Below are 13,330 nucleotides of genomic sequence, written 5' to 3'. Positions count from 1 at the left end.
GGGTTCTACTTCTGTTAGCCAAGAGCAGGAATCCAAGATTGCTGTGGACACAGACTCACAGAACTGCAACTGACTGAATGGCAAGCCACTGTAAAATGAACTTTGTTATGCTCACATTTAGTTTCTTCATACCTACCCAGAGTAAAGCTTTCTGAGGGCAGCTGTCAGCCATAGAACACTGAAGATGCAAAACCTAATCAAATCAAAACAGGAAAACTGAAAATGAGTCTACATGTGTGGTAGCCTGTGAAAACCTATTTGACAAAAAAAAAAAAAAAGGAAAACTACAAAACTTACAGCTTTTCCGGAAGAAAAACATGTGATATGCCAGTCTCTCAATCACATATAAAAAGTTTATAGCATTTTAAAGTATGGTAGCCTCCAAAAAGTGAAGAGTGAAAATTTTGTTTAACAATTCCATTCTGATTCAAATGCCTCACAGGAGCATCACAGACATTCTGACAGACGCTATCTGATTACAAAACATGTCCATTCAGCTATAAATATGCCCACACAGCTATCTAACAATCTAGCAAACTTTTAAACATTAGGCAGATTGCTTTTGTTAAACTGGCTTCTTACATAATATGATCTTAGGCAAGTTTAAAAAAATAATTTCCATATTGTTTTGATGAAATTTAAATATTAAGAAACTATAATTATATGTTAAAATGTGTTATTAGGCAGAAAAACAAAATTTTGGATGAAATATTTTTCTCTGGCAAACAGTCAAAAAAAAAAAAAACAGAGTTCAGCCATAACAGGACATGTTTCCCCAGATTGCCAAAAATTATTTACACTTATAAATGTACTGCACATATGGTACAAGATCAGAAAAGTGGCCTCTAAAACGTCACAAGGGCACGATTACCTGTACATGGTAGTAATGTGTCTGGGAGGATAATATGATAAAAAATAAATAAATAATTTAAAAAAAAAAAAAAGAAAAAAGAATGGCCAGTGTAGAGCAGGGCTATTATCTTAAATCACTTGAACCAGTAACTGCTTCACTCTTTCACTTGCTTTATTTGATCACTTGAGTCAAGTGTCACATTAAAAAGGAGTGAAAAGACACTCCAGTGAAAGTCACCTTTGTCCAAGTGTTACATTTGAGTGAACGCATTGCACACATCTTGTGAATGAACAACTACTTAAAGGAATAGTAAATAAGGCCAGAGTCTAGAAATAACATTTTGGAGAAAGAAAGGAAATTTGGTGAACTAATGACTTAGGCAAGAATGCAAAAGGACAAGTTTCCATCCAGGAACTAAACGGGAACAAATCATAAGCCATACAATATGAACCTGTATGAACGTGACACTTCAAGTAATCAAGACAAGCTTAGATTCCTATTGCTTGTAATGTTCAAACACTAAACTTGTAAAACTACTCAGAGCTGGATTAATATAGAGTACATAATAACTAACACAAAGCTCCTACAGGGTGGGCGGCAAGAGCCAAGAGTATTATAAAATAAAGTAAGTGTTTTGTACGTACTTAACCTCAGTTTAGACAAAGCAGTGTGCACTTGTTTAATGCCACCAGAGAGATTATTATTATTATTATTATTATTAGGCGGCACAATGGTGTAGTGGTTAGCGCTGTCGCCTCACAGCAAGAAGGTCCGGGTTTGAGCCCCGTGGCCAAAGAGGGCCTTTCTGTGCGGAGTTTGCATGTTCTCCCCGTGTCCGCCTGGGTTTCCTCCGGGTGCTCCGGTTTCCCCCACAGTCCAAAGACATGCAGGTTAGGTTAACTGGTGACTCTAAATTGACCGTAGGTGTGAATGTGAGTGTGAATGGTTGTGTGTCTATGTGTCAGCCCTGTGATGACCTGGCGACTTGTCCAGGGTGTACCCCGCCTTTCGCCCGTAGTCAGCTGGGATAGGCTCCAGCTTGCCTGCAACCCTGTAGAACAGGATAAAGCAGAGCATTCTGAAGAATGTGTCTTTTTAAAGGAATAGATCTGGGTTTGATTTTCCTTGGTTTTAAAATTTTCATTAAATAACAACCTCATTACAATTATGTAATCCTGTCCAGATGGAGTCTTGGTTATATCTTAGGCCTGGGCTTCAGACAGTGCCTGAGCACTTTGTCGACCTTGGGATTGTGAAAGATCTCATCTCATTATCTCTAGCCGCTTTATCCTGTTCTACAGGGTCGCAGGCAAGCTGGAGCCTATCCCAGCTGACTACGGGTGAAAGGCGGGGTACACCCTGGACAAGTCGCCAGGTCATCACAGGGCTGACACGTAGACACAGACAACCATTCATGCCCACATTCACACCTACGGTCAATTTAGAGTCACCAGTTAACCTAACCTGCATGTCTTTGGACTGTGGAGGAAACCGGAGCACCCGGAGGAAACCCACGTGGACACGGGGAGAACATGCAAACTCCACACAGAAAGGCCCTCGCCAGCCACAGGGCTCGAACCCGGACCTTCTTGCTGTGAGGCGACAGCGCTAACCACTACACCACCGTGCCGCCCCACACTTATTTGTATTTATAAATAAATAAACAAACCTCAGATCAGCAGTTTCAGAAATGTAGATAGGTAGTGACAGAATGTAGAGGTTTGCTAAAAACCAGTCCATCAACATACCTATATTACACACACACGTCACCTGTGCTTTGTTTTTGGATACAGTACACACACTGTAAGACAGTTTTCTTAAACATTAATGGGACGCTTGTTCAAAGGCCTTGATTTCTCCAACCTTCGAAGTTTCAATAAAATAATACAAACTTTCTCCTTCTAGGAAGTTATTTATTAACATCAGACATGTCTTACATGTTATTGTATGTGTGGCCAAACACTTGGATTATTGGTTAAAGTTTCTTCAATCCAAACACACTTGATCCAGATCATAAAGTCCTTGATCAACTAGATCACGTGGTTTGGAGGTCAGAGGATCTCCAGGGTTGTATCCACTAAAGGATGGATGGTATAATGGAATAAAATCAAGCTCCCCCGGCCTCACCTGTACACATCAGGCCCCCCTGGAAGATGATGGCACAGCACACATCACACCATCCTTCTGATGCTGCTTCTCTGAACTCATGTCCCTCTCCTCTCCTCCCGAATATGCTCCTCACATCTGGGGGTTTGTAGGCTTTCTTCCTGGCGCGTGGAGCGGCTCCTCCATCCTCAGCACACCTGAGCAGGTCGCTGGAGGCTTCAAGGAGCTTCTTATCGGAGTGTGGATCCCACGGGGACGGAGCTTTCTTCGCTCCTCTGGCTTTGCGCATTTCTCTTCTCTTCTCTTCTCTTCTCCTTCTCTTCTCTTCTCACGAGCCTCAATCACACCGAGCGCGCGCACACGCACAGTCAGGAAAGGTAACGCGAGAGGTGAGGAACAAGGCGCGCGCGCGCCACGGCCACGCCCTCACACTTCATAATATTCAAAAAAAAAAGTGTCTTATCAACTATAATAAAAGTGAGACCATGAAGCCAATGCACTAAAGCTTGATGTGTGAAATGAAACAACAGCCTAATGTTGTCCTTACAAGTAAAACAGTCTAACACTGTTACAGTCATAAACTTGTTCATTTTAGTCATGAATGAGCATTGCACCTAAGGATGATTCACTACTAGCACCATGTCAGTCATGGCATTTTTTCCAGCTGTAGTCAGAAAAGAATGGCTTCCAGGAAGACCTGTCCTGTCCACCTGCTCATTCAACAATTGCAGTGTATTAGACTAAATCATGCAGCTACAGATCAAGAGCTTCAACTAAAGTTCACACCAGACATCAGAATGAGGAAATGTGCACTCTGTGGCATAGTTGATACCAGACGTGCTGGTTTGAATATTTCTGAAACTGCTGATCTGAGGTTTGTTTATTTATTTATAAATACAAATAAGTGTCTCTAGAGTTCAGACAGAATTTTGTGGGGAACCCCCCCCCCAGTGAGCTGCAGCTCTGCAGGCTGTGGATTGTTAAGGTTGGAGGAAAATGGCCAGAGTGGTTTTAATGGACAGGGGAGGCTATGGGAACTCAAATAGTCACTCTTTACAACCATGATGAGCAGAAAAGTATCTCCAAAGCACAGCTCTCCAAAGCTGGAGATGGACAGGCTGCAATAAAAAAAAGACCACATTGGATTCTACTCTTGTAAGCCAAGGACAGGAATCAGACTCTGCAGGCTCACCAAAACTGGACAGTTTATTTCTGCAAACTTCAACAGTCCAAGTTTGATGCCCACTGCTGCTTCAGATTCCTGTTCTTGGCAGACAGGAGTGGAATTAAGTGCTCTATTGTACCCGTCGTAACCAATCTGTCTCACCATTGGACATGTGTATATTCTGCTCTGCAACTACATAATTGCTTGACTGGGCAGGTGTAAAGGAGCTCTTTAAAGTGGATAGTGTGTATTATGAAAGCTGTATAAATCACAGCAGAGAGGGTAAACGCCCCACTTACACTCATTGGGTGTGTGTGTGGGGGGGACCCCAACTAAACTGTTGCTTGGGTGGGACCCCACTAAGCCATCTATTACTAACATGCATCTTTCAACTGGAAATATACTGTAGATATTTATGCTTTAAAATAATGTATACAAATTGTTAATTAGTTTTACAGGGAAAAGCTTTAGACACTACATGCATAAGTTATACCACCAGTTTAAAAGGCATTTTCTTTTCACATGATTCACAAACTTGATCCTGGAGTACCCTCATTCCTGCGCTTAGTGTTCTCATACTGGCTTGAGTAAATAAATGAATCCCTATAAATATTTTCTGAAACAAAATCAGACACTGGCTTGTTACCAACACTTTAATCTTAAAATAACTTGAGTGACAGTTTTTGTAAGATAAATGAAACAGTGGATAGAAGTTCAGGTGTAGTTCTGACAGCTTTATTTGAATAATAAAGCTTCTTACTATTTCCCCCCCCCAAAAAAAAAAAAAAATTTCTATTTACAAAAAAGGATGATTGTTCTATTTATAACAAAATTTTACTGAAATATCACTTCACATGCACAGAATCTTGTGGATGCAATACAAAGACACCCTTGATACATCTGTGTATAACAATTCTTATCTAGTATCTTCTAGCATTTACAAGATTCATTATTCCCCCCACCCCAAAATGTACACAAATTTAACAAAAACAAATTAAAAAAAGTTTATCATGCAATTTCATAGCAGCACTGGTATCTTTACACACATGTAAACATGTTTCATATTCAAAAATATTTCATATTCAAAAATATATTTCATATTCAAGTGATTTGAACCTTGAGAATAATTTAATCTCAAAGAAAGAAAATCCTCTTGGCTTATTGAACCTCCTCCTCAGCATCACTGTCTGTGCCGAAAACTTTTTCCTGGAAAGAGAAACAAACACATTTAGCATCGTGTTAAATAATAAAATGAGGGTCTAAATCAAACAAAGCAAAACATAAGCAGGCTCGGCTTGCTCAAAAGTTGTAGTGCACTTACATAGCCGCCTTGTTGGACGACCCAGGGGCTGAAATAGTCCTGCAGGTATTTGACACCAAAACCCAGCACTCTGTTCATAGGAAAGCAGTCCAAGGCATTTAGGCGGCTGGTCAGCTCAAAGGTGAGCGCGATCTCAGCCTCCTTTGGGCTCTGTGCAGAAGGAAGCTCCTCTGGACTCAGTCTCTGCAGAAATGTCTGAGCCACATTGGTAAAGAAACTGTAGGACAGAGACTGCTGCAGCTGTTTCCTAAGGTGGTGGTTCTTTTCAATCTGTGGACAGATGTTAAACAATTAGCTACTTCAATATACACAATTTAACAGTGATCTTTTCCTCCTCAATAAATAAACATTCCCTCTCCACAATAATACAAAGCCCAACACATAAAAAGGTTTATGGGGCCATCTTGTGGACTATGAGCAAAGATTTATATAAAAATAAATAAATTCAACATGAAGAATAACAGGTCTGAAGCAAAGTAATTTCATGTTAGTTTATTAGTATAGGCAATCGTATGGGGCAGAGTAAAATTAAGGATTAATTTCACGAGTGATTTTGAAGTTGGGCGGCACGGTGGTGTAGTGGTTAGCGCTGTCGCCTCACAGCAAGAAGGTCCTGGGTTCGAGCCCCGGGGCTGGCGAGGGCCTTTCTGTGTGGAGTTTGCATGTTCTCCCCGTGTCCGCGTGGGTTTCCTCCGGGTGCTCCGGTTTCCCCCACAGTCCAAAGACATGCAGGTTAGGTTAACTGGTGACTCTAAATTGACCGTAGGTGTGAATGTGAGTGTGAATGGTTGTCTGTGTCTATGTGTCAGCCCTGTGATGACCTGGCGACTTGTCCAGGGTGTACCCCGCCTTTCGCCCGTAGTCAGCTGGGATAGGCTCCAGCTTGCCTGCGACCCTGTAGAAGGATAAAGCGGCTAGAGATAATGAGATGAGATGAGATTTTGAAGTTGTGAAAATTCACGACGAGGGCAATTTCAAAACTCTGAAATCGCAAGTGAAATTGATCCTTAATTTTACGAGGAACCATACGATTGTTTATAATACATAGGGACAAATTACTCAATTCTGACACGACACAAGGACCGCATTTCCACAGAACAGCTTCTTGTTTCATCAGGCTTTTGGACTTGTTTGGCTTTTTACCCATTCCAACGTTCTAGCCAATAGCATTTCAGAAATACAGCCCCGTGTTAAGGGAAAAAGCCCTCCTTGATTGACCAATCAAAATTGAGTAATTTGGCCCTATGTATTATAATTCTATTAATACTGATACAGCATATTGCAAAAATTATTGTACTTTAATTTTTGCATACCTCAGGATAACTTTCAGAACTCACTGCAACTCCATTAAACTATCCCATTATATTACTGTACATCTCATTATCTCTAGCCGCTTTATCCTGTTCTACAGGGTCGCAGGCAAGCTGGAGCCTATCCCAGCTGACTACGGGCGAAAGGCGGGGTACACCCTGGACAAGTCGCCAGGTCATCACAGGGCTGACACATAGACACAGACAACCATTCACACTCACATTCACACCTACGGTCAATTTAGAGTCACCAGTTAACCTAACCTGCATGTCTTTGGACTGTGGGGGAAACTGGAGCACCCGGAGGAAACCCACGCGGGCACGGGGAGAACATGCAAACTCCGCACAGAAAGGCCCTTGCCAGCCATGGGGCTCGAACCCAGACCTTCTTGCTGTGAGGCAACAGCGCTAACCACTACACCACCGTGCCACCCATTACTGTACATTTATCCTGATAGTTATATTCTTAAACATGTGCCTATTTTATTTCAAACCCCAAAATGCATCTGCTAGAGCAGCGAAACTAAAGGAATTAATGTGACTTACCTCCTCATTAAGTTTATCTCCTTGTTCCCTAAGCAGTTCCACTATTCTCTCCACAACACCTGCAAGTACAAGATAAAGATTAGACACGCTGCTAAGACATAGCCATTTTAACAAGTTCTGCTTTTCCTCATTTAGCACAGGATACATAAGTCATTTCAGTCCCCCCCCTTGGGGAAGTAAAAGGCAGTAATACAGACAAGAAATACCCACCATCACTATCAGCTTCTATATCCGAAGGTACAAAGTGAACACAATCCGTGATCTTGGTCAATTTGTTGACGATTTGTTCCACTTCTTCCTGGTCTGAACCTGCTGGAGTAAAGATCAACAAGTGATTTCCTGAGTCATGTTTATGAGACAATTAAATTTGGTTCAATGAGTCATGGATGTTTCATAACCTCATGACCTACTAAAGCCACGCCCATTTCATAAAGGTCACAGAATTAGGTAATCTCCGTGCTCAATACTCACATGAACCTACAGCTGCCTGCCTCCTAAGGGGTTTAGTCACAGAACCATCATCATCTTCCTTCACTGGCCGAATGCAGCTTATGATCTTCGAAAATCTAAGCTTTTTACGTTTCTTTGGTTTCTGACAGTCCTGAGGTTGTGTAGATGAAGGAACCTTCTCTCCCACACCATTGGTCTGTGGGGGGTCACGGTTTGTGGTTTTCTTCTTCGTGTACCTCAAAAGGAGCTTGTACTCAATGCTGTCTTTAGAAAAAAGCTGAGCAAGCAGTTCTGCCTGGTTTCTAGTTGTAGAAAGAGGAAAAAAAGAGAAAAAAACATTTATAAACAGGACTTGTACTTTATTCATCATTCAGGACTGAACATTGAGAAAATGGCTGAAAAATCTGTCAAAGGTAAAACTATACCTGTATAAGCAACAGTCAGTTCACCTCAGTTTAACTGTTTACATGAAACAAATGATTTCGCAACTTCTCAGGTGAGTTTGTAGTTAAATAATTTTTTTTTTTAAATAAAGAAAGCCTAGAAACAAAGTTTAAGAAAAAAATTAAAGGGTTTTCTTAGGATCAAATTTAGTAAGGATTGTGAAGTCCTCGGTTTTGTATGGTGGTCAGTTTATGAAGGCTGACTCTTTGGGTGTTTTAAAACTAAACAGTTCAAACGAAACCAGGACATCAGCAGGACACAGTCAGAAGTTTGTAGAGTTTTGTCACTTGTGCATCAGAACTCATACCACATTCCTGCTGAGGGACACTTGAGTAAAGGTGGGAAAATCTCATTTTCTTCAGACTCTTAAGCATCACCCTTACAGAGAAAGATCACATACACATCATGTGATCATTTTCACATGTACATTATGTGACGTGAAAAACAGGAAGGTGCATTTGACCACGTTATGCCCTGAAATGGCCCATGTGAAATACATACATCATCTGGCTGCTCTCGCCACAGCAGATCTTTCGTCTCCATTGCTCCCTGTCTTCTGCATCCTTCTCTACCACACCTGCCACTTTCATGTCCTCTCTCACCACATCCATGTATCTCCTCTCTGGCCTTCCTCGGTTTCATTTGCCTGACAGCTCCATCCTCAACATTCTCCTTCCAACACGATCTCTTCTCAGGATGTGCCCATACCATCTCAGTCTCATCTCTCTTAGCTTAATTCCCAAGCTCTCCACATGTGCTGTCCCTCTGATGTGCTCGTTCCTTATCCTGTCCAACCTCCCATCGCAAACCTTAACATCCTCAACTCCATCACCTCCAACTTTGCCTCCTGTCTCTTCGTTAAGGGTACGGTCTCCAATCCATACATCACAGCTGGTCTCATTACTGTCTTATACATCTTACCTTTCACTTTTGCTGGGACTTTCCTATCACAAACGACTCCCGAAATCCTTCTCCAACTGCTCCACTCTGCCTGCACTCTCTCTTTCTCACCTCACTATCGCAGCCCCCATTTTCCTGCACAGTTGACCCCAGGTACTGAATTCACTATGTGAAATACATATATAAACCGTGAAAATTAAGCAACGTGCCTTACAAACGAAAAAAAAAAAAACTGCAAATAAAACATCTGAAAAATTAAAATAAATGGACCATGTGTTTAGACATTTCACATGTAGTGCTTTTTTTTAAACTGTGATTTCTGTCAAGGTTATGCTTTGTCATTTCGTTTACTTAGAAAAAGGTGATGTTAATCTAATTTCAGATCTGTGTGGGGTTTTTTTTCTTCCCTTGTTTATATGTTGGCACCAGATCTTAACTGTAACAGAGGTGAACAGAAGTACAATAAACACGAGGTAGGTTTTTGTTCATCCTCCATTTTGTGGTTTGTGTGAAAACTTCAAAAACCTGTAGAATTCCTAACTGGAAGACTTCTCACTTGTGTTGTGAAAAGTACAGAAGCCCCTAAGGGTCATGCTGGGGGTGAATGCAGAAGTATTACAAGGTAAAACAAATCAGTTTTCTATTCACTCCAAGTCAAATTTCCCCCCTGAATAAGATGTGAATATCCAGGACCTAGTAAACATGCTGTCTGGTTTAAACCTTCATTCACTAGACGTTTTCAGATCAAAGCCCTAAGTTTTTGCTGCTTAAACAGTAAAATTAAAAATAAAATAATTTAAAAAAAAAAGGATACTGCATGGAAAATATTACATTTTGATAAAGGTCAACTAAAATGTAAACATACTAGAAACTAAATTCCCTGATAATCCATGACTTGGCCCCAAAATGATCAAATCCCCTGAATTTTCATGTCTGGGACAAACTTAAATTCCATGACATTCTAGAAAAAAGTTCCCCGACCCGGGGGGATATTTGTAAGAAAAACAGTTATTTTTAGAACAGAAACCCTCATGGAGTCAGTAGTGAGGAAGCAGGAGCGGTCTGTGCCCGGACATGTCTGGTCTCGTTCTGAGTGAGCAGCGAACCAGGAACCTCCAGGCTCACTCACCTCACTCACTCACACCTTTCTGAGTTACCCAGTAAATCGATATATTGGTCTACACATTGATTTAAAATAAAATAAGACTACGACGGGACATTTCACTTTCTTAATAAGGAAGCTACTGACACAACCAAACTGATTTCCTAGAAAAGGAAGAAGAAGAAAAAAAGTTACAAACAAAACAAGAGTCCCGTCTGTGATACACAAATAACCTCGAGCTGGATCCTCAATTAAACGATGAATAGAAACTTTGTAGAATGATGTACAGCCTCTACTAACTAATACTTCTTGTAACAATGGCTTCTTTTATCTTCCAACATGTACAGAAACACTACAAAAGCTCCAGACAGACATATCTAAATCAGAATGATACTATTAGATACTTACACAGTTTCTTCCTGTACCCCGTTGGCCATATCCCTCTAATATTCTTCCAATGAGAAATAAACCAGCTTCTCTCCCCCTCCATGATTTTTATTGGTGTTTTAATGGGCGGGTTTGAATGACTCATGAATCAGCTGATGGTAAACGTCACACTACATAAATAGGTATTTATAGCTTGTTATGAAACTGTGTCCAAACCCTTTTACTGTAAACAAACAAACAAACAAACGGACTACATATTCATATAATGTAAATGTAATCCAAGTATTAAACTTTTGGAAATTGTATTTAAATGTGTACAATTATATTTTGCCCACATTCTCAGATACTAAAGTGCATTGTTGTACCTTTAGTGGTACAATTTAGGCCCGGCGCCATGGGGGGGGCGAAAGGGGGCGTCGCCCCCTCGTGGCTACAGCCCCGCCCCCTCAACGGAGACTCAGATCACTTAATTGTTTTCTTATGAAAATATAATGTATTATAGACGTATTAATAATTTGCATTTTCAAATACGAAATATTAAGTGGTTGCACTGTAAAAAAAATATTTGTTGTTTTAACTTAAAAAAGTTAGTGCAAGGGCTGCCTTAAAATTTTGAGTTCACTGGAATTCACATAGTAAGTTAAATTGTTGTGAACTTACTATATTAATTTCAGTGAACTCAAAATTTTAAGGCAGCCCTTAAGGCAACCCTTGCACTAACTTTTTTAAGTTAAAACAACAAATCATTTTTTACAGTGTGCGCATTGCACAAAAATACATTTCACATAAATCACTACGGGCGGCACGGTGGTGTAGTGGTTAGCGCTGTCGCCTCACAGCAAGAAGGTCCTGGGTTCGAGCCCTGGGGCCGGCGAGGGCCTTTCTGTGCGGAGTTTGCATGTTCTCCCCGTGTCCGAGTGGGTTTCCTCCGGGTGCTCCGGTTTCCCCCACAGTCCAAAGACATGCAGGTTAGGTTAACTGGTGACTCTAAAATTGACCGTAGGTGTGAATGTGAGTGTGAATGGTTGTCTGTGTCTATGTGTCAGCCCTGTGATGACCTGGCGACTTGTCCAGGGTGTACCCCGCCTTTCGCCCGTAGTCAGCTGGGATAGGATAAAGCGGGAAGCTGGGAAGGATAAAGCGGGGAAGGATAAAGCGGCTAGAGATAATGAGATGAGATGAGATAAATCACTACTAAAACTGGCACGGTAGAACAAATCTGATTGGTTGTTATGATTCTTACGTTGCAATCGTAGAATTCAAGTGTATTAAGGTAGGATTATTTCAAAAAGCCTGAATTTAATATTAACCCTGTTTTAGACATATGTATCAATCCTAACTACTGGGGACTAGTTATTGTGGGTGTATGTGTGAAATGCTGACACAGCCGCGCACACACAGACCTGTGATAAGGACAAGGGGAGGGGTCGTGCGGGCGGGCGGGGGGTTTACATGTACACTTACAAGTGCACTGTCTCTGTAATATCCTGTAATATGCAGTCAGTTTACGGGAGTAGTCTTTCCCCTTCCGAATTAAACGAATTCAATCACAATATTGTGAATCCATTTTCTTTCTTTGTAGGCTAAGTTTATCTCCGTTTATGTTGGTGTATGTGTTCATATATGGTCCGCTTTGTGCGCAAATAGCGTAAGAATATGTGTCGTTGACGTCACCCCCCATGCAGCGGGGGTGAAAATTCATCACTTCAGAGTGTTTTGTCCCCTACACGCCTACACTCTAAAAAATAATGGGGCCAGTACCGGTTCTTCAGGGCGATGCCATAGAAGAACCTTTTTCAGGGCTTCAAAGAACCGTTCATGCCACAGATCTTTAAAGAACCATTTAAACCTTTTGTTTGAGCAGAGAAGACAGATTTGTGTAAACATAGCCTATGTGCATTGACCAGCAAATGGGAAGAGAATGCCAGGATCTGAAGAACCATTTCCAATGTGAAGAACCTTTCGCATAATGTAATGGTTCATTACAGAGTTTTGACTCTCCATGGAACCATCCAGAGATTTGAAGAACCACTGAAGCACCTTTATTTTTTAGAGTGTAAACTGGGATCGCGGATTAAGTGGTTAGCGTTGACTCGGTGCGAGTCAGGAAGGCTATTACTGGTGCAGCCGCGGGGTCTGTTGATTTTTTTTAAATTATGATTTTGGCCGCCGAGCCAAGTACCTTAGACTTGCATTGACGTTTTGTTTTCATGCCGCGGAGCCATTTGTATGTATTTTAAATGTAAAGGACTTGCCTGTAGGTTTGTGTGTGTTGTTTTATGTTTGGCATCTTTCCGGTTGTACCGCGTGTCTGTGAGAAAATCGGAGGGGAGGGTTAACAGGTGGGCACGGGTGCTGATAAAGCGCAACTGCCCTGGTAATATGCCACATGATTTTCCCGTACTAAAGCAACCTTCGGGGCCGTGGTTTTGTGGTTGGCGCAGTTAATTGTTTGAAACACGTTGTCAGACCGCCATCACTACTACACACTATATGAAAAAATATTTGCCCCCTTGCGATTTCTAATTGCCCCCTTAGTAAACCGTTCCTGGCGCCGGGCCTGGTACAATGGCTTGTCACTGGGGCAGGACCCTACTTATTTATACTCTTTATATACTGATTGGGAACATGTTTGTACCTTTTTGGCCCTAAAAAGGTGTGTTACCTTGAGGGCCAATAATGAGCCTGGGGTGTGTGTGTGTGTGTGTGTGTGTGTGTGTTTACATTAGTGTAGATTGTACCTTGG

At 41.4% G+C, this 13,330-nt stretch overlaps 2 protein-coding genes across 3 annotated transcripts in view; both read right to left on the bottom strand.

Annotated features, from left to right (window-relative positions):
- rassf3 (Ras association domain family member 3) overlaps positions 1 to 3,321 on the bottom strand; it is an 87,627-nt gene extending 84,306 nt beyond the window's left edge. The window contains exon 1 of the mRNA XM_060903145.1: positions 2,981 to 3,321. Coding sequence (XP_060759128.1) covers positions 2,981 to 3,248 — 268 coding nt within the window. The 5' untranslated portion in view covers positions 3,249 to 3,321. The remainder of the gene's footprint in view (positions 1 to 2,980) is intronic.
- Positions 3,322 to 4,763: 1,442 nt separating this feature from the next.
- LOC132870091 (apoptosis facilitator Bcl-2-like protein 14) lies at positions 4,764 to 10,695 on the bottom strand. 2 transcript variants are annotated; one of them, XM_060903639.1, is made up of 6 exons: positions 10,606 to 10,695; positions 7,773 to 8,053; positions 7,512 to 7,613; positions 7,302 to 7,360; positions 5,446 to 5,715; positions 4,764 to 5,330 (listed from the first exon to the last, which is right to left on the bottom strand). In XM_060903639.1, exons 1-6 carry the CDS (start codon positions 10,632 to 10,634, stop codon positions 5,283 to 5,285), a joined length of 789 nt encoding a protein of 262 aa, XP_060759622.1. In that variant the 5' UTR covers positions 10,635 to 10,695; the 3' UTR covers positions 4,764 to 5,282. The 2 variants fall into 2 exon arrangements, with proteins under 2 accessions (XP_060759622.1, XP_060759623.1); XM_060903640.1 differs by having other exon boundaries at positions 7,512 to 7,610.
- Between the last annotated feature and the right edge of the window lie 2,635 nt (positions 10,696 to 13,330).

The sequence above is a fragment of the Neoarius graeffei genome, chromosome 21, assembly GCF_027579695.1.
Source record: "Neoarius graeffei isolate fNeoGra1 chromosome 21, fNeoGra1.pri, whole genome shotgun sequence".
In the NCBI taxonomy this organism is placed as follows: Eukaryota; Metazoa; Chordata; class Actinopteri; order Siluriformes; family Ariidae; genus Neoarius; species Neoarius graeffei.
Note: the sequence above shows the minus strand (reverse complement) of the source record. Positions and strands in the feature narration are given on the sequence as shown.